This window comes from Lepus europaeus, chromosome 9, assembly GCF_033115175.1.
Source record: "Lepus europaeus isolate LE1 chromosome 9, mLepTim1.pri, whole genome shotgun sequence".
Lineage (NCBI taxonomy): Eukaryota > Metazoa > Chordata > Mammalia > Lagomorpha > Leporidae > Lepus > Lepus europaeus.
Window position 1 is genome coordinate 121,842,460 of NC_084835.1, and position 25,411 is coordinate 121,867,870.

At 40.0% G+C, this 25,411-nt stretch overlaps 1 protein-coding gene across 2 annotated transcripts in view; it reads left to right on the top strand.

Annotated features, from left to right (window-relative positions):
- ZNF407 (zinc finger protein 407) overlaps window positions 1-25,411 on the top strand; it is a 464,217-nt gene that overhangs the window by 236,771 nt on the left and 202,035 nt on the right. The window contains exon 5 of one of the 2 annotated variants that reach the window (XM_062201807.1): window positions 22,822-22,859. The exons of the other annotated variant lie outside the window; for it this stretch is intronic. Coding sequence (XP_062057791.1) covers window positions 22,822-22,849 — 28 coding nt within the window. The 3' untranslated portion in view covers window positions 22,850-22,859. Of the gene's footprint in view, window positions 1-22,821; window positions 22,860-25,411 lie in introns of those variants that run through there. 2 annotated transcript variants of the gene reach the window in all.

The following is a 25,411-nucleotide window of genomic DNA, read 5'->3' on the forward strand; positions in this document are numbered from 1 at the left end:
AAGAGATTGTGAAGCTTCCTGTTATTTTAGGAAGTAAAGATCTAGAATACATCATGAGGAAGGGCGGTGACACTCCTTGTGGATGCTAGGACTATTTAGAAAACAGGAGAGCTAACAGACTATATAGTCTGAGGAAGAGACCTAGAGAAAATCAAGTAATTTTTAAGAACAAGATGTATTTGAAAGTGTTAGATAGGGACACACACACACACACACATCTTCCATCTGTGGTTACGCTCTCCAAATGGTGGCAACCAGCTGGGCCAGAACCTGGAGCCAGGCCCTTCCTCTGTATCTTCCATGTGGATGCAGTGGCCCAGACACTTGGGTCATAAGAGCATTAGCACAGAGCCTGATTGTAAGTGGTGCCCGTATGAGATGCCAGAGTTACAAGTGGCACCGTAGCCTCTGCATTACAATGCCAGTGCCTAGACATGGAGTTATTTTACACAAAATAGGTTTTGTGTAGAAATTTAATATTAATTTGAAGATTACCATCCCTCCTTGTTTAAATGGATGGGCCAGAACTCCTACTCAGAATTGGATGGTGAGAAGTTGGAAGGGTGAAGAATTTGGAAAGAAGCTCTCATTGTCAGCAGCCTTCCTCATGTGGCTCTCAGGACTGTACACTGTGGGTCTGCCTTGTATCTGACCAGTCCATGTTCTCTGTCCTTGTCTTGCGCCCTCTTCTCCTGACACCCTTCATGTAGGAGGGGTGCCCAGCTCCCTCTGTGCCCCCTCCAGAGACCTCCCCATGGTGCTGGCTGCAAGTGGCAGTGTGCAGCAACAGCTCTCAGGCTGTTCCTCTCCAGCCAAGCCATGTTCCGCCTGCTCTGCTGTGTGTAATGGGTATCTCAAACGTCATTCACCCAAATGGACTCACGTGTCTCATCGTCCCCACCTCAGGCTCCCTCTGCTGTGCTCAGGTGCCTGGTAGACTTCTCTATCCCTGCGGATGAAAGCCCCACCCTTCCATTTCCGGAGGTCATGAACGATGCAATCATTCTTCACCTCTTTTGTCTCTCACATAACCACATCCTTCTATCAGATTCAAAATAGGTTCCAATTTGATTGCCTCCTGTCCCTAGCTGTCTCATGTCTGCGTCACTCCCAGGACGTCCAGCTGGTCCTCCTAACTCCACCCTTCCCGCATTCGCTGTCTTCTCAGCACAGCAAACGTGGGGATGTGGAAGGAGAGCACAGCGCTGGTTTCTGCAGCCGCTCCCCTGCCGCCCCTTTTCTCTGAGTCAGAGCCAGTGAAGAGTCCCCGCTGTCACGTGGCGCAGCCTCGCTTCCTCCCACTGTCTCCCTCTTGAATTCTGCTGCAGCCTGTCAGTCTCCTTGTGATGCTTTGCCTCTCTCTGACGCCTGTAGAGTGTGTGCATCTTCCTTTGCCAGTTTCCCATGCAGCAATGCTGTGGAGCCCGTTCTTTTTTAAGGAATTTTGTGAAACAATATCCATTCCATTGTTTGAAATTTGCCAAGGTGGGTGCATTTACACCACGGAAATCAGCAGACATCGCAATTTAGCACTAGCTGTCAGCCACCCTTCATCCCTTGCTTAGGTCTTTGCTTCTCAGGGAGGCCTTCTCTGTTCATGTAAAGGTAAAGGTACCCCCAGGCCCCTTCGTTCTGCTCTGCTCTTTTTTTTTTTCTCTATAGACATTGTCATTTTAAAAATGCTTTATGTTCTATAATGCATGTATCAGCGGTTTCTGTTTATTGTATGTCTTTACTCAATTGCCTACCACAGGGTACCTAAAAAGACATTCAGTGAATAAATGAAAGACTGGTGGATGATACTAATTTTAGAATAATTCCAGGGCTTCTGTGCTAAAAGAAAGTCAGCTTTTTCTCCCTCCCTCCCTCCCTCCCTTCCTTCCTTCCTTCCTTTCTTTCTTTCTTTCTTTTTTTTTTTATTAAAGTAACACTGATGTAAAAAATCTTGGGTTCATTACAGACTATGAGTTCTTCATGTTTTCTGGCAAGTTAGTGCAGATCCTGTTGTACAATAGTGAATTTTTTAAAAAAATATCATTTATTTATTTGAATGACAGAGTTACACATAGGCAGAGGCAGGGAGAGGGAGAGAGAGAGAGTTGTATTCCATCCCCAGTTCACTCTCCAAATGGGTACAAAGCAGGGTACAGGGGCCCAAGGACCTGTGCCATCTTCTATTGCTTTTCCAGGCCATAGCAGAGAGCTGGATCAGAAGTGGCGCAGCCAAGACTTCAACAGGTGCCCCTATGGGATGCCAGCACTATAGGTGGCGGTTTTACCTTCCATGCCCCACTGCTGGCCTGAACTTTTTTTTAAAGCACAAAAATTTACTCTGGGTTGTAGTTTTGCATTACATGCTTTGGGTGAAATTCAAAGATTTATTCTTTATAGTGTAATATTTCCAAATATTTCTTTAATCTTTATGGTTTTTTCACTTAGATGTTTGTATTTACTAATTTTTGAGAAAGTTGCTTAAGCTTTTTTATTATGCTTTGTGTGAGAACGTGGGCTCTTCCAATCCTACGTAGTTTAATGTGCTGTAGACTTGCTTGTACCTTCTAGCAAGCATGGTAGAAATTACAGGGGCCTAAGAGGAGTATCTTGTGCGGAGTGGGAGCAGGGGTCGTGGCACAGGGAGGGGAGCTAGCTCTTGGGGCAGGCACTGGAGTGCCTGGGGTTGGGCCCCCTTCTCCTTCTGATCCAGCTTCGTGTTCCTGCACCGGGATGCAGCAGACGACTGCCACCCACGTGGGAGACCCCGCTGGAGCTCTTGGCTTCTGGTTGCCGCCTTTGACCTGGCCTAGCTCTAGACATTTCTCTCCCTCTGTATCTCTTTCTGTTGTTTAGTCTTCCAAATAATAACAAAGAATAAACAAAAACACTAAAAATGTCTTAGATATAATTGAAAACCAACTTCATATTCTCTGTATCGACTCATAGATTTATAACCTCTTTGAAACTATTATAACATTGTTATGTATACTTGTATTTGAAATAAATTATTTTATTTTTGGTTGTATAAAAATGTACTTTTTCTCAGTTTTTAGGATTCTCATGTACTAGTGTTCTTAGATCTTTTCCACAGTGGTTTATGGCACTTCACATGGGAGCAATGTTTGCACTGACGATTTTACAGCTTTGCCCTCCATCCTTGCATTGTTCCACGCTGGGTCTATCATGTATCTGTTTAGAAACAGTGACCTCCTTTTGACCTCTGAAGCTTTTCTCTTGTGATTTTGTGTATGACTTGTTTCCATTTACTTCGACTCTGTTGAGGATGACTCTGTTTCCATTTACTGTTGACTCTGCTGTTTAGACAGATGCTTGCTCCTTGTGTGCGACCTGTTTTCTCCCTCACTTGTAAGCACTGGGCCTCATGATGCTGCTGCTGCTTGAGACATCCATGTGCCGCACCACGGTGCCGGGTTGGAGTCGCAGCCACGCCTTCCAGCCTCCCTTCCTGATAATGTGTGCACTGCAAGCATCTGGTGATGGCTCACGTATTTGTGTTCCTGCCAGGTGGATGGGAAACCCTGAGCAAGTTCTGGGCTCTGAGCTTTGGCCTGGCCTCACCTTCGCTGTTGTGGATGTTTGAGGAGTGAACCATCATGTGGACAGAGATACATCTCTGTCTGTCTCACTGTACCTCTGCCTTTCAGATTAAAGAAAAAAACTTAAGGCCGGCGCCATGACTCAACAGGCTAATCCTCCGCCTTGCGGCGCCGGCACACCGGGTTCTAGTCCCAGTTGGGGCGCCGGATTCTATCCCTGTTGCCCTTCTTCCAGGCTAGCTCTCTGCTATGGCCCGGGAAGGCAGTGGAGGATGGCCCAAGTGCTTGGGCCCTGCACCCACATGGGAGACCAGGAGAAGCACCTGGCTCCTGGCTTCGGATCAGCGCGATACGCTGGCCGCAGCGGCCATTGGAGGGTGAACCAACGGCAAAAAGGAAGACCTTTCTCTCTGTCTCTCTCTTTCACTATCCACTCTGACTGTTAAAAAAAAAAAAAAAGAAAAAAGAAAAGAAAAAAACTTAAAAAATTTAGTGCTATCATTTCCTGGATTTCATAGATACAAATATCTTCTCAAATCCATCTGTCTAAGGAATTGAGATTACTGCACAGGGTGTATGATATTTGAAAAAAATGTGTTGATAAATGAGCCTATCAGGCTTACATGTTTTGTAATATTTCTGTTTTTTATAGTATTTTCTCTTACTACATTTTTAGTATAATAATTCTAAACTTCCTTTTAGATCATTTAATTTAGTTAATCAGATCAGTATTACATGGGATTAGAAATGAAAATTTTATAACTTTCATCTTAACATAAATTCAGAGATGTTATATTTTCTCTGAGAACAAAGTCAAAACAGTCTACCTTACCCATTTTTATTTGTTTAAAAATAATAAAGTTGTTTTGCTGATGACAACACAGTGAAGGAATTCTGCTACCCTTGTCTGTCTTGGCATGTACGAGGAAATCTCTCCCAGTTCTCATTCCCAATCTCCATAATCCTGTACCGTCTCTGCAAGTAATGAGCTTATGTTTCAGGGAATCCAAAATCTTGACTTTTTTTTTTTTTCAACATTTTCTGCTTCCTAGATTTATGCTGTGACCATTGAGTGACTGTTTATAGCACTTGTACTTGAGTATACAGATACTAGCTCCTACAGTAACAGCTCCTGGAGGGCATCAGCTATGCCCTTCTGTTTGTGTTTATTTATAATATTTCATACAAGAAATGTGTCATGGCCTACCTCGTGCCTGGAAAATATTCTAATTTTGTTTTCTTTTGATAAATACATAATTTAGCTTAAACATTAAATACATTTAGAGAAATATTTCTGAAATATTAAATATGTAGATAGAAGTGTTGAATTTCAGGAAAACTTACTATAACCCAATTTGGCTGTAAGTTCCCCTAAATCTCAAGTGTTGGTGTACAAAACTGTTGTTATCTGGCTCTCTGTAGGCATTTCAGTCTTATTTTTTTAAAGATTTATTTCTTTATTTAAAAGTCAGAGTTATACAGAGAGAGGAGACACTGAGGGGAGAGAGAGAGGTTTTCCATCCACTGGTTCACTCCCTTGCTGGCCGCAACAGCCGGAGCTGTGCTGATCGAAGCCAGGAGCCAGAAATTTCTTCTAGATCTCCCACGTGGGTGCAGGGGCCCAAAGACTCGGGCCATCAGAAGTGGAGTAGCCGGATCTTGAACCAGTGCCCATATGGGATGCTGGCACTGCAAGAGGAAACTTTACCCACTACGCCACAGCACTGACCCCGTTCTCAGTCTTAATTCTTAGTACCTCCTCATCGCGTCCATGTTTGCTCCAGCCATACTGGATTCCTTTTATCTCCTGACAGGCTATGCTTCCGCCTTCCTTCTTAAGTGTCTGCATTGTTCTCATTCAGCTCTGCAGAGTGCCCTGCATTCCCATAGCTGGATGAGTTCACGGGCCTGAGTGCCCCCGCAGCGTACGGGATGAGCACCTCTGTCGTAGCAGCCCCTACCAGGTGGACGTGAGCTCCTCTGTCGTAGCAGCCCCTACCAGGTGGACATGAGCACCTCTGTCATAGCAGCCCCTTCCGCTTGGACGTGAGCACCGCTGTCGTAGCAGCCCCTTCCGCTTGGACGTGAGCACCTCTGTCGTAGCAGCCCCTACCAGGTGGACATGAGCACCTCTGTCGTAGCAGCCCCTACCGCTTGGACGCGAGCACCTCTGTCGTAGCAGCCCCTTCCGCTTGGACGCGAGCACCTCTGTCGTAGCAGCCCCTTCCGCTTGGACGTGAGCACCTCTGTCGTAGCAGCCCCTACCAGGTGGACATGAGCACCTCTGTCGTAGCAGCCCCTACCAGGTGGACGTGAGCTCCTCTGTCGTAGCAGCCCCTTCCGCTCGGACGTGAGCACCTCTGTCGTAGCAGCCCCTTCCACTTGGAAACTGAGCTGTTCTTGGGACTCCAGGTTCCTGAAGGCACTAGTGGTATCTTGTTCTCCTTTATTTAACTGTGTTCATTTCATTAATACAGACAAATATTTATGATGACTGACTGTATTAGTTTAATTATATATTCAAGTAACATATCTTACAGTATTAATCTAATACAGGCTTTGGAATATTGATAAATTACATATATTCAATATATACTGTATAAATATACAAAATGATATAACAGCAGTTATCTTTTCTAGGAAATATTAAAAGCCAATCTGCCTTTAAATTTTTTCAGTTTTTAAAAATTATCAGTGTCTTAAATACCTCATGTAGAATGATATATTTAGAATCATCGAAATGAAACCCTATAAGTAAAAGATGAAGAAATTCTTTTCAGGTCCTGATCTTAAGGAAGCTGAAGGGGCCCAGGAGTTGTATAATGACACAGTTTTGAATAAGGGCCAGTGAAGGACATTTCAATGGTAAATGAGTCTTTGATGGTCTGCCCTAAATAAACTGAAGGCAGATCAGCCCAAGAAGAGACTAAGGGCACACAGTCATCCTTCCAGTGATTGAAAAGTAAGTTCTGAAGTTGAAGTTCCAGAGGAAGAGCCAAGGGGCCCTGATTGATGGTTCTGGAGTAAGGCGTGTGGCTCAGGCCATCTGTGACCCACATAAGAGAACAGGATGCGCGGTGCCTTCAGGGTGCCAGGCACCGGTGGCAACCAGAAGGGCAGGAGAGATCCCAGAGAGAGTGCAAGAGTTTTTACTTAATTTTTGTCAGTGCTAAGGCTCCTCATTGTGACTTTCAGTTTCTAACAATTGAAAATAATTGAGGTGCTGTGAAACAAAGGCAGTGCAGAGCCTTTGCTCCTTGGTGTCTGTGTGGCATCAGCCTGCACGGGAGGTGTTTTCTGCGAAGAACCATAATCAGGAAATGGCAGCTTTTTTTTCTACAACTTTTCTATCTGGAAAAGTATTCTTAAGAACATAGTTTTCATCAAAACATAAAGGAATAGCGTACCTTTTTTTCATTATAGTAAGGTGTATTGATAAGTCATTAGTAGTAAAAAATGCTTTCTGTTTACTAAATTTCCATTTTTGCTTAATAGTTTCTAGGGTTTTTTTGTTTTTGTTTTTGTTTTTGTTTTTTTTTGCTATCATTCCGAACATGAGAAAAACCTGGAAAGTTTATTATTCTATTGAGTTTAAGTAATTTTATCATCTAAAGGAAACTGTCACATAACTCAAAAATCTCAAATTTATTTGGTAAGAAAAATATTGAGATTACAAAATGAGTTAGTTAATTCTTCTACGAAGTGTTATAATAAATTAGTAGTCCATTTTCAAGTATATTTGAAAAATAAATAATATCACAAAATAAGTAAAATCTTTATTAATTGAGGAGAGAGAAAAACTAATGAAATTAGGTTTAAAGTGATTGGAGCACCAAACTGAACTGTAAAATTGAGAATTTAGGAAGTGAAACAATACACTTGGAATTGAATTAGGCAGGCAGACAGGTAAATTTTAGCTATTCAGAATCCAATAAAATAATTCCTTGAAAATTTGAGAAATACTTATCAGCCTGGATCTCTCATTTATAATATAAGTTGCTTGGGAAATTATCTAATGGCTTTCATGCATCCCTAGAAATTATTTTTGAGAGTTGTTAGCCAGAGGAGGAAAAGCATATGTTCAGAATAGTCTTACTCTCAGAATCTTATAAATCATAGAAAAATATAAGAATATGGTCACAGGATCCAGAAATGACTGCTCTTCAATCATGTTGTGTGTAATCCATCCTAACAGCTTACAGTAGCAAGCGTATGGACTCACTGTTGGGGGGCATCATATTAATACACTCCACTTAGGATGTCTGAACTTAGATGTTTGTTTAGATCTCCACAGACAGCATCAGGCACCCAGCTCTTTTAGAGAACACAGACGTCATCCGGTCTGTGTAAGTGGTCCATTCAGCGTCGGCGGCGTGCTCTGAGGTGTTCTGTAATCATCCTCTCAGGATTGCCTGCTGCCAGGTGTCTGGACCTCACAGACTCAGTGCCAGTTTCTCTTCTTTGGCAATGGAGTTTGAATTACATTTATATTTAGCTTTTTACATTTTTAGTAGAAATATGTAAGGAAAATAATCTCAAACAACATGTTTGGTTACAATCCACAAACATAAGCACCAAGGAATACAGCTTTGGTGGGAGACAAGACTTACAGAAATCCAATTCCCAATATTATCTCCAGCTAAGTTTCAGTTCTTAGCTACGAGCCACCCCTTGTGTTTCCCCGCAGACTTCAGCTGAAAAGTATTCGAATTTCTGTCTTTGGTCTAAGACCTCTTCTTATTTCAAAACTCTGGAATTCTTGGTTTCAGTTCAGAGGTCCCTTGCTTAAAGTGATAAGGCTCCATGACTTTCACTAATAAGCAAAACCCAATTGGTTTTAATTTTTATTCTTTTTTTCCTAACTTGAGAAACTTGAAGGACAAACTGTCAGTGGAAGTAGAGGTGCAAGCAACTCTTCCTGTGCCTTCCCTGGTATTTTTATATTTTAGCCAGCTTTCTCACCTGGTTAATGAAGGAGAAAGTCTACAACATGTAATATGTGTCTGCTGTCTGCAAATTGTAATGTATGACCTTATGATTTTTGAGCCACCTACATTATTCTCCCATCCTTTAAAGGAGAAAATTGTTTTCGCTTAAAAATAATCATGTTGATTGTATGATCCATTGAAAATGAAACAGAATAAAAGGAAATACCCCCTTTACCCAAAACAGTTTTCATTCTTCTCTCATATTGGGAATCTTTTTTTAAGTTAAACATCTTATTTCTCCCATGTAAGGCTTATTTTTCTGTTTGTTTCTTTTTTACCTATGCACTTTTTTTTAAGCTAGACTTTTGTTGAACTCTATAATGTAGAAGTTCAGTATATTTTTCTGATGATTCATCTGTTTTTAGAGAATTTACCTGAAAATGCATATACCTTATAACATGACAAATCTGAACTGATGGAAGACTTTTCATGGACATAATTTTTTTTCTGACCTTAACCTGTTTCATTGTATCATGACTGAAGAACACAACAAAAGCTTACAGTGTTTTGAACTGTACAATGTTGACAAGTCTGTTTCAGGTACTAAGAAATGTGATTAATGATTTGAAATAAAGGCAACACAGTAATTTTGAGGTGACACTTGGTTAGACCATCTTGCAAATCCATGAAGGAAACTGAAGTTGCAGGAAAGACAACCCATGCCAACATTCGTTGTTATATTGGGTTATGTGTTTGCATGCAAGGTATTTTCATGATAGGAAAAATGATTTGCTTAGTTTTGTTAATAGTTACTTGAAGTCAGCTGCTGAATCAGTGGTTTTTTGTATACAAAATCAAGAAGTGTACCCAAGTAACAAAACACAAACCTAGTAAAATACTTTATATTTTTATACTAAAGTAGCTCAGTAAGGAACCCCTCCTCCCCATAAAACTAGGCATTGGGAAGACACCCTCAGTACTTGTGACATAAAGCTAATGGCATCTGTTTTTCTCTTCCCCATTCTCAACATGCATGCTTCATTCTCTGGGCATGGACCCCTTCTCATGTGTTAAGCTGGGGAGATCTGTTGGAAAGTCAGGAAATTTCCATATTTTCTGTTTGTAGCCTTAGGCAGGGATGGGGCGCCTTTTTCAGCCAAGGCTCGTACTGTCAGCATGAAGACTTGCCTGCCATAGCTTTACTGACTTTCTTTCTTTCTTTCTTTTTTTATTCTATTTTTAATAGACAGGTAGTTAATTTGACAGGTAGTTTTTAATTTGACAGGTAGTTAGAGACAGTGAGAGAGAGACAGAGAGAGAGAGAAAGGTTTTCCTTCCGCTGGTTCACTCCCCAAATGGCCGCCACAGCCAACGCTGCACTGATCCGAAGCCCGAAGCCAGGAGCCAGCTGCTTGTTCTTGGTCTCCCAAGAGGGTGCAGGGGCCCAAATACTTGGGCTATCCTCCACTGCCCTCCTGGGCCACAGCAAAGAGCTGGACTGGAAGAGGGGCAGCTGGGACTAGAACGCGGTGCCCATATGGGATGCCAGCACCGCAGGCAGAGGATTAGCCAAGAGAGTTACGGCGCCGGCCCCAGCTTTATTGACTTTCAAGTCCTGCCTGCAGTTGCCTTGGTAGGGCCAGACCAAATTTTTCTTAGGCATTGTATGGCCAGTGGGCCGGACGTTCCCCATGACTGCTTTGGAGGATTCTATCAGCCACACCTGGCCTTTGTTTTAGGAATATGTGCATGAACATTACATGATCTTCAAGGACAATTTCATGGTACACTCTGGCTTGAAAACTGCTGCAGAGTGAAGTGGTGAGGCTTGATTTGAAGTCTCCTGTGAGCTCGATTGGGCTCCTGCAGTACCACTTGTTGCATGAACAGATAGGTTACTTTGCTTTTCTCATCATAGCTCCTATCCCTACAGAAGGGAGTAATGTTTCCTTCATGTATACATTTGAAGAGTAAATGAGACCACTTATCTACTTTCGGAGTGTGTGTGTGTATGTTTGACCGTGGGAAGAAGTGAGACCTTGCACATTAAGACTCTCAAGGATAGCAGTGAGCAAAACACAGCAGTGGGATAGCTTGTCTCTCCCCCACCCCCAGTTCTCCCCCACTTCCTTCTAGTGTGTCTCTGTGTGTTCCTGGGCACCTAGGTGGGCGTGGGAGGGAGACCATCAAGATGCCCTAAGACTCTTATGTGACATCATGGGTAGCATGGTTTCTTCGGCAAGTTAGTGGAGATTTCCAAAGAAAATAATCAGATTAATCTTAATGGCTGTATAACCTGTTCATAAACTATGAAATTTTGGCTTGGGAGGAGAGGGATCTCCATTCAGTGCACAAAGGAAAGCTGACAATTAAAATGGATTTTATTTTTATTGATCTTGGCCCATTTTATTATTGAACAAGCATTTTTTGTTTCTGAAAAAGGTAATCATTTCAGAAGAAAACCTTTTGAATAACAAACAATACATTAAAATTAGAAGAGAAACAGGCACATTAATAAAATTATATCTAAAGCAGTGGAATAAGTATTAGGTGAAATCAGACTTTGTTCCATTGATAGTGTCTGTTGTGTTAGAAGTGAAATGATTTCTGAGTGAAAATTTTAAACACACTGAACACCACAAATACAGCTTTTCTGACACTTTTATTTTACATAGTGTTATAAATCTACTATATTTTTCTGTTAAATGTTTAGTGATTATTAAAGTATAGATTTCATTATTACTCAATTTCAACTCTTAATTTCCTTTGATTTTTTTTTCTTCTGTTCTTCAGGTTTGTTACTTCTGCAATTTCAGGATATAACTTTTTTTTAAGATTATTTATTTATTTTTTTGAAAGGCAGAGTTAGAGAAAAGAGGGAGAAACAGAAAGAGATATTCCATCTGCTGGTTCAATCCCGTAATGACTGCAATGGCCACGGTTGTGCCAGGCTGAAGCCAGGAGCCAGAAGCTTCCTCCGGGTCTCCCACGTGGGTGCAGGGGCCCAAGCACTCGGGCCATCTTCTGCTGCCCTTGCAGGTGCATTAGCATGGAGCTGGATTAGAAGTAGAGCAACTGGGACTCGAACCAGCACCCATATGGGATACCGGCCCCACAGGCAGCTGCTTAACCCACCGCACCATAATGCCAGCCTCTCAAATGCTATTCCATCAGAAAGATGCCCTTTGCCACCTACACTCTATTCCCTTATTCTTCTTGGTTTTCCTCACAGCACTTAGCATCATCTGACGTACTATATTTATTCTGTTGTTTTCTCTTTACCACTCACCAGTGAACAGCCCTTCTTGAGAGCAGGGCTGTGTTTGTGTCCATTTTTTTAAAAAAAGATTTATTTATTTATTTGCAAGTCAGAGTTACACAAAGAGAGAAGGAGAGGCAGAGAGAGAGGTCTTCCATCCACTGGTTTCACTCCCCAATTGGCCACAACAGCCAGAGCTATGCCGATCTGAAGCAGGAGCCAGGAGCCTCCTCTGGGTCTCCCATGTGGGTGCAGGGACCCAAGGAATTGGGCAATCTTCTACTGCTTTCCCAGGCCTTAGCAGAGAGCTGGATTGGAAGTGGAGCAGCTGGGACTTGAACTGGTGCACATATGTGATACCGGTACTGCAGTCAGCGGTTTTACCTGCTACGCCGCAGCGCCGGTCCTGTGTCCATTGTTATAGAGCATGGATTAGAGTGTCTGAAACCATACTAGACTCTCAATATATATTTCTGGAAAAAAAAGTGACTAGGATTCAGACTAGTCACTTTTTTTTTTGTAGTTCAGGGTAGTAAGTTCAAGGTCAGTGGGACAGCTGCCCATGAGAAGCATTCTATGCCTCTGTCAGCCATTGCTTGTGATGACATGGAGAATTGTGGTTCTCTATGACATGTATTTTGAAGACAAATTAACATTGACTAAGTAGGTGTTTACAAGTTATTTTATAACCTCAGTTTATGGCAGAACTATTTTTGTAGGATTGATTCTTTAAATACTATCTTTTCATAGGTATAAATTCTATTTTTGTTCCTGGTAGATGTTTCTACTTCATGCAGGTATGATCTTGTATGTCACATGAGTTCTGTTCCTGTAGATTTTTGTGAAACCAAGTTATGACATCTTTCTTTTTTATAATAAAATTATGTATAATAGAAATGTTAGCGGACATAAAACATTTAATTATATTTTTTTAATGATTTAGATTCTGCCAATATTTGAGATATGCCCTAAATGGTTATACATTTATGTACTGCATTTATTAAACATATTAAATTAAAATGTTTCACAGTGTCAGGAGAAATTTAGGGGTCAGGCCCACCTGAATGTGACCTGAGCACAAGGCCCCAGGCTGTGAGTGAGGTGTGGGCATGGCAATTGGTCCTGGTGACCAAGATGAATGAAGCTCAGATGGGTTTTAATTAGTGCAGCTGCAGTCATCAATTATCTAGTGAACACAAATATTGTTATATTTGGGAAATTCTTGATTTATTTTATTCCACTGGCCAGCAGATTTAGATGAATGAGTTCTCATCATAACCATTCTGAGAAAAATCGCCAGAGGCCACAGTTTATTATTTAGGGCCCAATCAGCAAGAGTGAACAATACAGAGCAAAATGTTGCAAAGTACTCTCAGCATTAATTTGGATTTTTTGCTGGAATGCCTGGCTTATACAGGTTGTCAGAAACATTAGGGCATCCTGAATGAAATTCAGAGCAGTGTGTCAAGAAGGGACAATGCCACTGATCTTGTCCAGAAGATGATCCGTAGCAGAGGCTGGTGCACCTGCACTTGGACAGCCTGCAGCTGTGTGGCGAGTCTCTGTTGAAGTGGCCATCTCCTCCAAGACTCTCAGGATGTGTCTCAGCAGCAGGACGGAGAGGCTCCGCACTGTATGAACAGGAGGCAATCTGTATGCATTCCGTTACACATGTGAATCTACATTTGTTGTTGGTTTATTTTTGTCTTAAAGTCATTTTTAAAATGTTATAGCCTTGAATGAAAAGTATCTAAAAAGTATGTGTAAATTTTGAGGGAGAAGAGTATTATTTACTTTTTTAAAAAAGAATTGTGACACTATTATCATGTCAAGGTGGTAACTAGATGTATCATAACAAAATAATTTTAGCATTTATAAGAAGTTGAATTTAGCAACATCTGAAATTATTTGAGAGAGAAATATTGTAATTCATTTAAAGTTTTTGCATTAAATATAGTGGCATCATTTGTGGACAATTTTTTCTCATGCTTTGTAATTTCATCTCCCCAACTCTGTAATTTAGTGAGAGTATTTAGCATAGAATTTCATAAGAAATAGGCAAACATTAAATATAATTTTTTTAAATTTTCTTGTAGTATCAAATCTCTGATAGGTTTTTATACAGCAGAGTAGCCTGAAAAAAAGGAAGCAAAATTGAGCTTACATTCTTGTGGTAGACAGGAGAGCCATTCTGAAAAGTTAATCATAATCAAGGCCTTAGAAAAATCAATTGCAGATCATTTTTCCGGACTCTGTAGCATGATACTCAGCTTAAATTGGAGGTGTTGGGACCTGTGTTGTGGATAAGCCAGTGCTTGTGTCAGCAGCATCACGTGTGAGAGCCTGGTCTGAGTCCCAACTGCTCGGCTTCCAATCTGGCTTCCTGCTGTTGCCCCTGGGAAGACAGCAGAACGTGGTCCAAGTCTTGGGGACCCTGCCACCCGTGTTGGAGACCTGGAGTTCCTTCCTGCTTCCTGGCTTCAAACCTGCCCAGCCTGAACTGTTGCAACCATTCAAGGAGTGAACCAGCAAATAGAAGATTTCTCTTTGTATCTGTCTCTGTTGCTCTGCCTTCAAAAAAAAAAAAAAAAAAAACCTCTCTTAGACTCTTTGTGTCAAGAGTCTTTTTTGGAATTTAAAAAAAAAAAAAACTGTTTCACACTAAAATGCATTCATTAAAATTTTCTGAGTCTTGTTTGTATTATTTATAAAATTTCTGTTTCATAATTTTCATGGTCAACCTGTCTTTTTATGGGTTTGTGAAAGTTATTAATATCACAATGTAGTCTGAATTTTGATTCCCTCAGAAACAGAATGTGTGTTCAGGTCCCATGTGGAACTCTTGTTGGTTGGTATTTGATCTTAGGAGCTCCGACCTCATCTTCAGGGAAGGAAAATGTTTCAAACACCTGCACACAGCTCGTGTACTGTAGGTGGGCATGACTTACTACATTTACGTTGTCAGAGAGCATGCAGCTCACCAGCTATTGTGTGTGTAAGAATTCATAAGTGCTGTCACTTCTGAGCATACCTTCATGGCCTCTGTGTTTTATAGAGTAAATCCTAGGAAGCTTTCTGTTTTCCGTTTAACAGATGGAGAGGCTTTTGTTCATTGCACCAAGGTTGGTAGGAGAGTTTATTTCTGAGGCATTCATCTACATGTGATTTTATTTTACTGGTAAGGAGTCCATCCTGCACCTCTGAACTGACTTGTCCCAGTCCTCAGAGACATGTTGAGTCGTCCTGTTAGCATAAGCAGGGTCTCTGGTCAGAGATTTTCGTTTTCAATTGCATAGTTATTGATTTCCCCAAGTTTTAAAGCATGTGATAGGCCTCTCATCTTCACAAGGGACTAAGTGTAGCTCAGATACCCTTCTGTGTGGGCGCGGGCCGCGCTGCTTCCTGTCATTAGGCACCGGCCTCTGCCCTTCTGCTCCCCCAGCACGTTGTCCTGGCGGCTTTGCTAGTCTGTGTTGCTACTAGACATTTTCTGGCCAGTCATCTGCCTCCTCGCCGGCCCACCTCAAAACCAAGGCACTAAGTGTTCAGAGTGAGATGTGCAGTGAGAGGACCGTGTGATTTGACTCAGGGCACTGGGCTGTGGATGCTGGCAGCTCGCAGGCTGGGGTGTGTCCCCTCTCAGAGGCCGTGCTCTGGAGTTTGGATTTTAGTTTAGGAACAGTGCGAAGCCATCGCACACAGTGAAGTCAGTTCATGACAGAATTTGTTATTTAGTGTTCAGATCTCCTGTCCTTAACCTGTCATGTATTTGATGGTGAATGAGTGAGTGAGCCCAGCCTGACCAGCCCAGCCTGTCTGGCTCCTCTACAGGGTCAGCGTGAGTGTTTGTTGTTATGAATCAGTGTCCACCTCCTCGACAGGAGACAAAGGAGATGGTGCTTTATGACAACAAGAGCCCCAAACAAAGGACGAGAGAACTAGATTTTATCATTACTAAGCAGTTTATGAATCTGAATGTCCTTAATTTTGTATTCTCAATTTTCAGTAAATATGTTAAATTAGATCTTTTTAAAGATTTCTTGGTATTCTAACATTCTTTGATTAGAATGTTTCATGATAATTAATATATTGAAGCTACCCATATGGAAGTGAAAGCATTTCTTAAAAAATTTATAGTGTTGCTCTAACGAACATTGATAATTTTACAAAAAAAACCCCACTTTTTTCTATTATCTTGACTTTGAGTCTATAATGTGAAATGTTAGCTTATGGAGCTGTACACTATTTCTAACATGAAAATAAAAAATCTGAAATGAAAAATTGTTATTGTATAGAAATACAATAATAATCCCTTGGAATTTTTGAAACAAAATGCCTCACCTTTTTAGGATATTTATTGAGATTTTATTTCCCCAATTCACTTTATTCTTTTATGATATGCAGAGAACATAGTATATTCTCGTTTTATATATGCAAATATGTGTGCATGTGCTATGTATACAATATCAAAAATAATGATCAAAGCAAACACCCATGCAAGCACCATGCTGCTTCAGGCAGAGACGCCAACCATTCCTTGAGTTTCCGCGTGGTCTCTCAACGCAGCCTTTTCCTTTCTCTATCACTGATCACTTTCCAGATTTCTGCCGACCCCATTGACCATATACTCTCCCAGCCTGGCATTAACTGCTTACAGATTGGAGACATCTTGATATACCCTGTTTTCCATTTCTAGTCTTTAGGACACCCTATTGTGTGTGTGTATGTGTTTCAATACAGCATAGCACCTTTAGAAACTTAAGCTGTAACATAAATATAAATGTGACCGAGTCCACCTACTGTGCTTAGCTGCACTGATGCGTAATCATTGAACTTTAGCTTCAAAGCATTTACAAGGTATTCCAAGTTTTCTCATGATGATTTGTTGTTCCTTTCTGTAGTTGGGAGTATATTTATGTAGAAACTTATTCCAGTGGGCCATTATCAATTTGAAATTTCCTAACTTTATGATGCCAAAAATTTGTGTGCCTTATTTATGCTTGTCTCTACAGAAAAATTCAAAATTTGACCCATAATAATAGGTATATATTCAAAATGCAAGAACAGACTTTTTGAAAATATAGATAGCATAATTTGAGCATTAATAATCATAAAGGTTTTGAGCTTTTACATATATTTGATTTTTAAACTTTTCTTTCTTTGAATTTTGAGAAGCCTTTAGGATGAAGTTACTATTTGAGCACTTTATGAATTTGAGAATAACTTGAAAGATTGATAATATGAGTAAAATGACTGACATTCAAAATATAAAATGTACTTTGCATTTGTAATCTGGGGAATGTGGAATCCTGCTATGAGTTTCTCAAATGGTACAATGAATTTTTTTTTAAATGCCAAATATCTTCTTACAAATATCTTTCAGTTTTTCATATAATGAGTACAACTTACTGTCAATTAGCTGTATTTATGTGAAGCTTATCTTATTTTTTGTTGGGGCAGCTGAGAGGAAGAAGGGTAGAAACACATAGTAGCAGGAGGTAATTTGGTGATCGAAGTTGTACTCTACCTTTTTGCTTTATTGCCTGCAATTCAGCTTGATCCACACCTTACACTGCGAGGCGTGTGGAGAAGGACCGCATATTGTCACTTTGTCAACAGCTATGACAACACCCTAACAATGAGAGTCTTCCTGTTGTTTATACCACTTAAATGTTCTGGTGACTAGAATTTTTCCTTTGCGTCCCTGAGTGAAACTGTTTTGTACTCACTTTTCTTATTCTGGTGAGGAGGAAGAAAGAAAAGCAGCCCTATTTCCTATTACAGATTATCATAAATATTGGAGATGCAGATTTTTCTTAGATCATTAGCATATCATGCTGCGACCCACACCAGAATGTACCATTAACAAAGCAGCCTTCATGTAATTAATGTAAATACTATGGAACTACAGCTGGAGTTGCCCAGTCAGCCTTGGCAGAACGCATTTGTCATAACACATCATCTGAGGAGCTCGGCCTCAATTCAGATGAAACTTCATGGGTTTGCCCCTTTATTTTTTCCACTCATGCTATAAATTCCTGTGAAACATTTATGACTGTAAATTTCTCTGAAACACCTATATAGAGGAAGAAAGCCATCCAGTAAGCCGAAATTAAAATTTTATTATTTACTATGCGTCTGCTGGTGAGGACAATTAGTATCTTCATAAAGCCAGAAATGTAGATCATGGGACTGCAGCGGAGGGTTTTCCTCTCCATCCTCAGAAGTGCTTTCTGTCCCTGTAGCTGCCAGCAAGTCTAAAGTATGGTTTCTGTCTGCCATTTGCTACCATTGCCCTCTGACTCCAAAACACAGAGGAGCATTGTAAATTTTTCATGAAGAGGTTTCAGTCTGTAAAACAGCAAACAGGAATAATGTTTTAAATGCAATCATTGTCAAGTTTGAACAATGTAATTTATCAAGAGAGCAGTTTGTACTATATAATAAGTTTCATATATTAATACAATTTTTCATCTGATGTCAGGCTTCTGATTTATGAATAGCCCATGATCTAAGGTGATCATTGAATTATAATTCAAGTAATAAGAAGCCAGGAACAAGACACTGGAACTGCTACCCTGCGTTAGCTTACATGCCACCAAGCCAATTTCCTAAACAACCGTGGGCTAAATGGTGCAGTTTTTCTAATTCAAAGAAGGCACTCGTTAATTAGATAAAGGCTAAAGCTCTCATTATTTTTAAATGATTTAAGAACGGGTAAAGATCTTACAGCTTATACTGCAGCTCTAATAGTTCTCTGCTTACTGCCTTGTAATAAGAGTATTAAAGACAGATGGGCGAGTTCGATTTAAGCCAATTACAGCATTCTGTGTACACCAGCAGCGGTGACTGTTCCTAGGCGCGTCCATGCTACTGTTCGACATGTTTCAGATGGTGAAACACCACTGATTAATGTGCTTTATGAATAATTTGTTTCTTTCTGCTCATTTTTGGAGGATAATCACACCTCTGGACTATATTTAGTAATTCTTGAGACTTATTTCATATTCATCAGTAATATGTATCAGTCTTTTAGAGATACTTTTTAATATGCCAGAATAAAAGAAAGTAGCAGACTTTTTAAAATTATTATTTCCTCTTCAGTTTATTGAGCACCTGTTAGGTGCCAGATCTCCTGGCCTAAGTTCTCAAGAAATGTGTAACTTACCAAATTAGTTTCATTTTAATTATTTTAATTCTTTTGATGGTAAATGGATGATACATTCTAGAAAAACATACCATTGCCAGCCATTATTTTAAAAATTAAAGTATTTGCTTTATAGTAATGCCAAACTTTGGAATGATATATGTATGAATTCATAAATTTTTGAAAATTAATGAACTACTAGGTACTTGAGGCTTTTCTTCCATATACATGTGTTGTTTGATTATATTTACTCATATTTTATGTTGATGGCAAGTGCATTTTATTATGTCTGCTTGTGGAGTCATTAATTTCCTTGGAATTGTGTTGTTGGTTCACTGACTGTCCTCCCCTCGCTTTCTTCCTACTAGGTAGTAGAAATAATGAAAAATGATTACATTTTAACACTGTGTTGTCTGTGAGTGTTTTCTTTGACTTGAATTCATTTCCATTATGAGTTCTCACTGTAAATTTCCCTTGAGTACCTTAAATACTCTTGTCATTAGCTTAGTTTTTGGTTTTTGTCTTTTCTAACCGTCTCCCCTTCATGGTTCCTTCTTTGGTTGTTGAAGTAGTCCTGTTCAGATTAGCATGATTTTATGCATCTCCCTTGTACAGTGGAAAGATCACCACAGCACCTACTGTGAGACTGACAGGCTGACTTTTTGGTGCACTTTGAATTTGTATTCCCTTCTTGAGTTTATTTCACTTAAATTGACACACTCTTGGAAGGAATTGGTACTATTTGCGTAAGGTGGTTTATGTTTTTATTCTTATCTTTATTTTTTTTACCCTTGGTCTTGTGAGGGGAGGGCTTGTGGTGACTGTTGTCTCCGAGCTGCATGGACTGTTGATGCAATCGTCTTCCTTCCAGTTTTCTCTGTTGCTGCCAAGCTTTTCATGAGTTCTTTCTAAGTTTTGAGGGTGGGCTTATAACTGAAGATAGGTAATTAGCTATTTACCTGTAAAGGAAATGGGAAAATTAAAATCAGATATATAAAATATTTCGAATTGCTCTCCATTTATCTCTTGCTGCCTTTTAAAAAATTCTTTATCTGGCCGGCGCTGCGGCTCAATAGGCTAATCCTCCATCTGAGGCGCCGGCACACCAGGTTCTAGTCCCGATCGGGGTACCGGATTCTATCCCGGTTGCCCCTCTTCCAGGCCAGCTCTCTGCTGTGGCTTGGGAGTGCAGTGGAGGATGGCCCAAGTGCTTGGGCCCTGCACCCGCATGGGAGACCAGGAGAAGCACCTGGCTCCTGCCTTCGGATCAGCACAGTGCGCCGGCCGTGGCAGCCATTGGAGGGTGAACCGACGGCAAAGGAAGACCTTTCTCTCTGTCTCTCTCACTGTCCACTCTGCGTGTCAAAAAAAAAAAAAAAAAAAAGAAGGAAAAAAAATTCTTTATCTGAACAATGAGATAAGTCATTAATGGACCTTGAGTAGAACAAGTTATTTGTAGTAGTAACTTTTGACCTATTTAAAAAGTACTCAAGCTATGTAGTAGAGTTTTTATTATATTCTGCGGTACACCATTATGAAGTGTGGTACATAATAAAATAAAAGCAATAATGTTGATATTTCTGAGGGATCCATCAAAGTTGACCTGAAGCAACTTATTTCATCCAGTTTGTCTGTGTATGAATGTTTTAAAGTTATAGCTGAAATTACTAGTGACAATATTGTGTTCATGACTTCGGATTGTTTACTGTTGTAAGTACCCTCACCCTGTGTGATTTCCAAAACTGTTTCTGTGACAGTTCATTAGTGTTGGCATCAGAAAACAAGCAAAAAAGACAAAATGTATTATTACAATAGGCAGTAAGACATCTCAAGCTAAATGATAATATTTATGTGTGACAGTGTGAAGAGCAGACACAGGGCGATTCAGAATGGGTGACAGGAGGGTGCAGATCCCTTTTTAGTTACAGACAATTTTCCGTGTAATGTTCAGGTCTATGCTTCATAAAGTCATTAATTTAACCAGAAATAGATTTCTATGAGAATGCAGAATGATGATTAGGGAGGAAGGAAATCTCTTCTCTAGAAAACCATAGCATAGATTTTCCAGAATGAGAGCTGTTTACTATTGGAGTCAATTGCCATTGGAATCTACAAAATACATTTATCTGCAAAATGATAAATTAGTACTTTGAAATATAATTTATGTGTTTGCTTGTCTCTCTTCCTTATCAGATTTTATGTACCTGGAGCATGGGCCCTTTGTCCTGTTTATCTTTGTTTCCAGAACATTGCATAGGCCATGGCTACTTGTAGAGGTTTCAGAAACATTTGTTTAATTAACAAATTAATAGTGGAGCTACTTAAAATTTTTTGCTTGCAACTGCTTCCAAATAGTGGAGCCCAAGGCAACAAGAAAGAAATGGTTTCTTCAAAGCAGGATTAGGATGTCCAGGACCTGCCTGTGCTATGCCTATTGCCTAGGTTTTTGTTGTTAAAAGGAAATTTACCTGTCTTTATTAATCAGACAACTTGGCGTACTTTCATTTGTGTGAAAATCACATGCTACTTTTTGTTGGAAAGTAAAATTGTTAAATAACCAACATATCTTCTAGCCACTTGTCAATGGTTGTACTAAATTCTAGAACCTCATTGCTCTTATTACTACTACTGTTAGTATTCTGTCACTTCATAATATCTGTGCAGGCAGGTTCCATTCATGGAGTTTTTTGAGTAACATTCCTTTTTGTTTGCAAAGTAAATGTTATATTCTCAGACCCATCATGATCTGTATGCTAATTCCTTTAATCTTGTTTTGGGTAACAGGGTAGACATAAGAAAATGTTAATTAGTGGCACACAACTTGTTCAGCATTCTTTCAGCTCAGTGCTGTGGTTTTCTGAGTCTGATCAGCCATTGACATTTCATTTCTTTGGGATGTCACAAAAATATTCATTAAAAACATGACAACTATAAAATCTAATCCATAAATTTTTTGTGTGCTCATGCTTCCTCTTTAAATTTTTAAATAAAACCATTTGTTTAAAAGATACCATTGTGTTTCTGATTTATTTCATAAATAGTACTACAAATAAAGCCATATGAATAAGTATGTTAAAATGAACCAGTCTTCAAAATATGCCTTGGGAACAGTCACCGTTGCCCATGCATTGTGTCTACCACTTTGTATATGATTGGGAATTCTGGGATTGAAAACCCTGATTGGACCTCCAGCAAATGCTCAGATGTTAATCAGCCTAGTGTGCAAGACAGAAAAGCTGATAGTCTGGAATTGCACTTTAAACTAAGACAGACTGTCAGTCTTTAGAAATGGTGGGGAATAGGCCTATTTATGTAATCAGATACGCGACCTGGAGGAAGCTGTCAGGAACATGCTTGTGTAAGCAGCAGGCACACCGTGCTTTATCTGACAGGCAGCGTGTGGATCTGTCCATGCAAAAATCCAAATGTTTAGTTTGCTTCTAGTCACTGTAATAATCTGCTTATGTGAGCAGTGACATCACTGAGCAGAATGTGCTACAGACAGAAGGCCTAGATAAGGCTGTGTCAGTGTCAGTCATTCATTCTGTGATTGGCGAGGAGATAAGTAGGAATGTACCCAAGGTTTGCTTTCAGCTAAGAGAATAGACAGCATGTTCTGGACAGGAATAACTTCATTTAGCTTGGCTATTCTATATCTTGAGAAATGGATAGGATATATCATGTCTAATTATAGCTTCCAGAGCTAAATAGCCTAGCATATCAATAATTATTGAATTTTTCATCCAAAGGGAATCTGATTTCATTTGTTAAAATACTTCTATTTGAGCTTTACATGTGTGTGTACATATACATATATATGAAAGACTTTATATTAAATCCTATGTTTGAGGTACAATGTTAAGTCTTTTATTTGAATCTTTTGACTTTCAAGTTATTATGAATTAAGGATAAAACCAGTGTTTTCTTATGTTGAAGGTACTTCAAAAAGTTCATTGAAAAGTGAAATTAAAGGTAAGTGTTTTGATGCAAAATACTTTGAAAACTATGCATAGCTTTTTCATAGTATGCATTTTCCATAAACTTTTTTGAAGTACCTTCATGTATGTTGAGGAAAGAGCATCTTTCCATAATTCAAAGAGTATACTTTATTTGGTCTTAATTGTGAAAAAAAAAAACAACACTTTGATATTAATTCACTGAATAAACAATATAACTTGAGATATTTCTTAAAACTTGTGTGTTTGGGGGCTGGCACCGTGGCTCACTTGGTTAATCCTCCGCCTGCGGCGCCGGCAACCCGTATGTGTGCCGGGTTCTAGTCCCGGCTGCTCCTCTTCCAGTCCAGCTCTCTCCTCTGTGGCCTGGGAGTGCAGTGGAGGATGGCCCAAGTGTTTGGGCCCTGCACCCGCATGGGTGACCAGGAGGAAGCACCTGGCTTCAGGCTTTGGATCAGTGCAGCACGCCAGCCGTAGCAGCCATTTGGAGGGTGAACCAGCGGAAGGAAGACCTTTCTCTCTGTCTCTCTCTCTCACTGTCTAACTCTGCCTGTCAAATAATAATAAAAAAAAAATGTGTATTTTCTGATTGATTTTTTTTAATTATAAGCTTTCTTTGTTGACTGTGAATCATGACTGGAAGCAGTGTTGGAACCCTCCTTCTGGCCTGCATGTTTCTGCAGCAGTGGCTCTGGGAGCTGTCCTTGAGCTCTCACCAGGGCATACAAGTTGGATGAGCTAAGTGTAGCCGACAGAGGGACTTGGCCCGCCAGCTGCTGTGTTTAACTGGTATAACTGGTCAATGTATCTGTGAGTAGCCAATGTCATCATTTTTTTTTTTTTTTAAAGTATTTAGTTGAGAAGTAGTTATAAACAGAGGGAGAGGCCGAGATAGAGAGTTCTTCATCTGCTGGTTCACTTCCCCATTGGCCCCAATGTCTGGAGCTGGGGCTGTCTGAATCTAGGAGCCAGGAGCTTCTTCCAGGACTTCCACATTGGTGCAGTGGCCCAAGCACTTGGGCCATCTTTCTCTGTTTTCCCAGGCCATCAGCAGGGAGCTGGATTTGGAAGTGGAGCAGCCAGGACCCTTACGGGATGCTGGTGCCACAGGTGGAGGCTTAACCTACTATACCACAGTGCTGGCCCTGGTTGTAGTCATCTTTATTTTCTTGCCTGAGTACCAAAGTGTACAGTTTACTTAATGCTCTGTTTAAGTCATTTATTCCTTTTGTACATGATTTTGATTGGTTTTGTTACCTCTCACTATTAAACTGCCCAAATTTTAAAAAAGGTTACTTAGAAACATATATCCTGAATTTTGCAAATTAAATTCTAAAATTTTCCTCTCTAGCTTTTTTCTTCTATTGCTAGTTTTTGTCTGCTATATTAATCCTTGGTCAGTTCTGTGCTAACTCACGTAAAATTTAATATTCAGTTAGAGGATGTGTTTTCTTCATAGTAATTAAAATGTGCCAATATTTTTGCTTGTGTCATTCCCCAGAGGAAATTTTCCTAATTATCTTTCACCTGGGCTTTTATTCTAAGTACTCTACTTCTACCTCTTCTGCTTCTAACTGACTTTGGGCATATTCCTTAGTGATTTGTTGCATATTATTTTTGAGGAATGATAGGTACCAGTAATTGATATAAACATATTTACTATGTACTGTATTAGATAGAGGTGCAAGTGTACAACACAAATCTCCAAATATTCCATGAGGTGTTCGTAGAAATGAGACCAAATTTTTCTCTTTATCTTTTGCCATGTTTGGTTCTTAGCTCTTAAGCAAGTGCTTGGGGATAATTTCGTGTCAATTCCAATGGAATGCTTCATTTTATGGTCTTTTCTAATTATATGGAATATGTCTCTTTTTCTTCCTTTAGCTGAAAGTTTAGACATTATGGTGAGTAAACAAAACCACTCAAGATTTTTCAGGTTGAGATCAGTTAAAGAACGGAAGTTATTCAAGGTAATAGCAACTCTCACCATGTTTTCTATTCTAATCTCTCAGTTCAGTAATGATTGAGCACCCGCTCTTGTAGGGCATTGTATCCCTACTTTGAGGTGTTGGCCATGGCATGCCCTCTCTCCTTTTTGCCGTTATTCTGCTACTTTCCCATTACTGTACTTCTTCTTTTATAGTGTTGTGAAGTTACGCCTGACAGCATTTTTTGTTGAACTTTTACTTTCTACTTGTTTAGTTTTCCATACTGAAACAAATTGGATAGTAAAGAGATCATCTGATCTGTTTCTCCTGGAAGTCTGATCTCTTTGTTCTGGGAGATAGTTATGTTGCATTTGGACTGCATATGGACTAAGTGGGTGAAAAAACAGGTCTGACGATATGGCTGGAGATAGGACTGCTCACCTGTTATTGGTCGATTAATCTTAGTCTGCTCAGAACCCTGACTTCCTCTCTCACAAGCCACGGTCATTTGGATCACATCTTTCAGGGGCTTGGGGCTTGTACAATCCTACAATTCACACTTGTAGGATTTTATTGTTGAATCTTGTTTTAGATAATTTATTCCAACTTGACTGACCTGTGTAGAAATGAAGGCTGACAGAA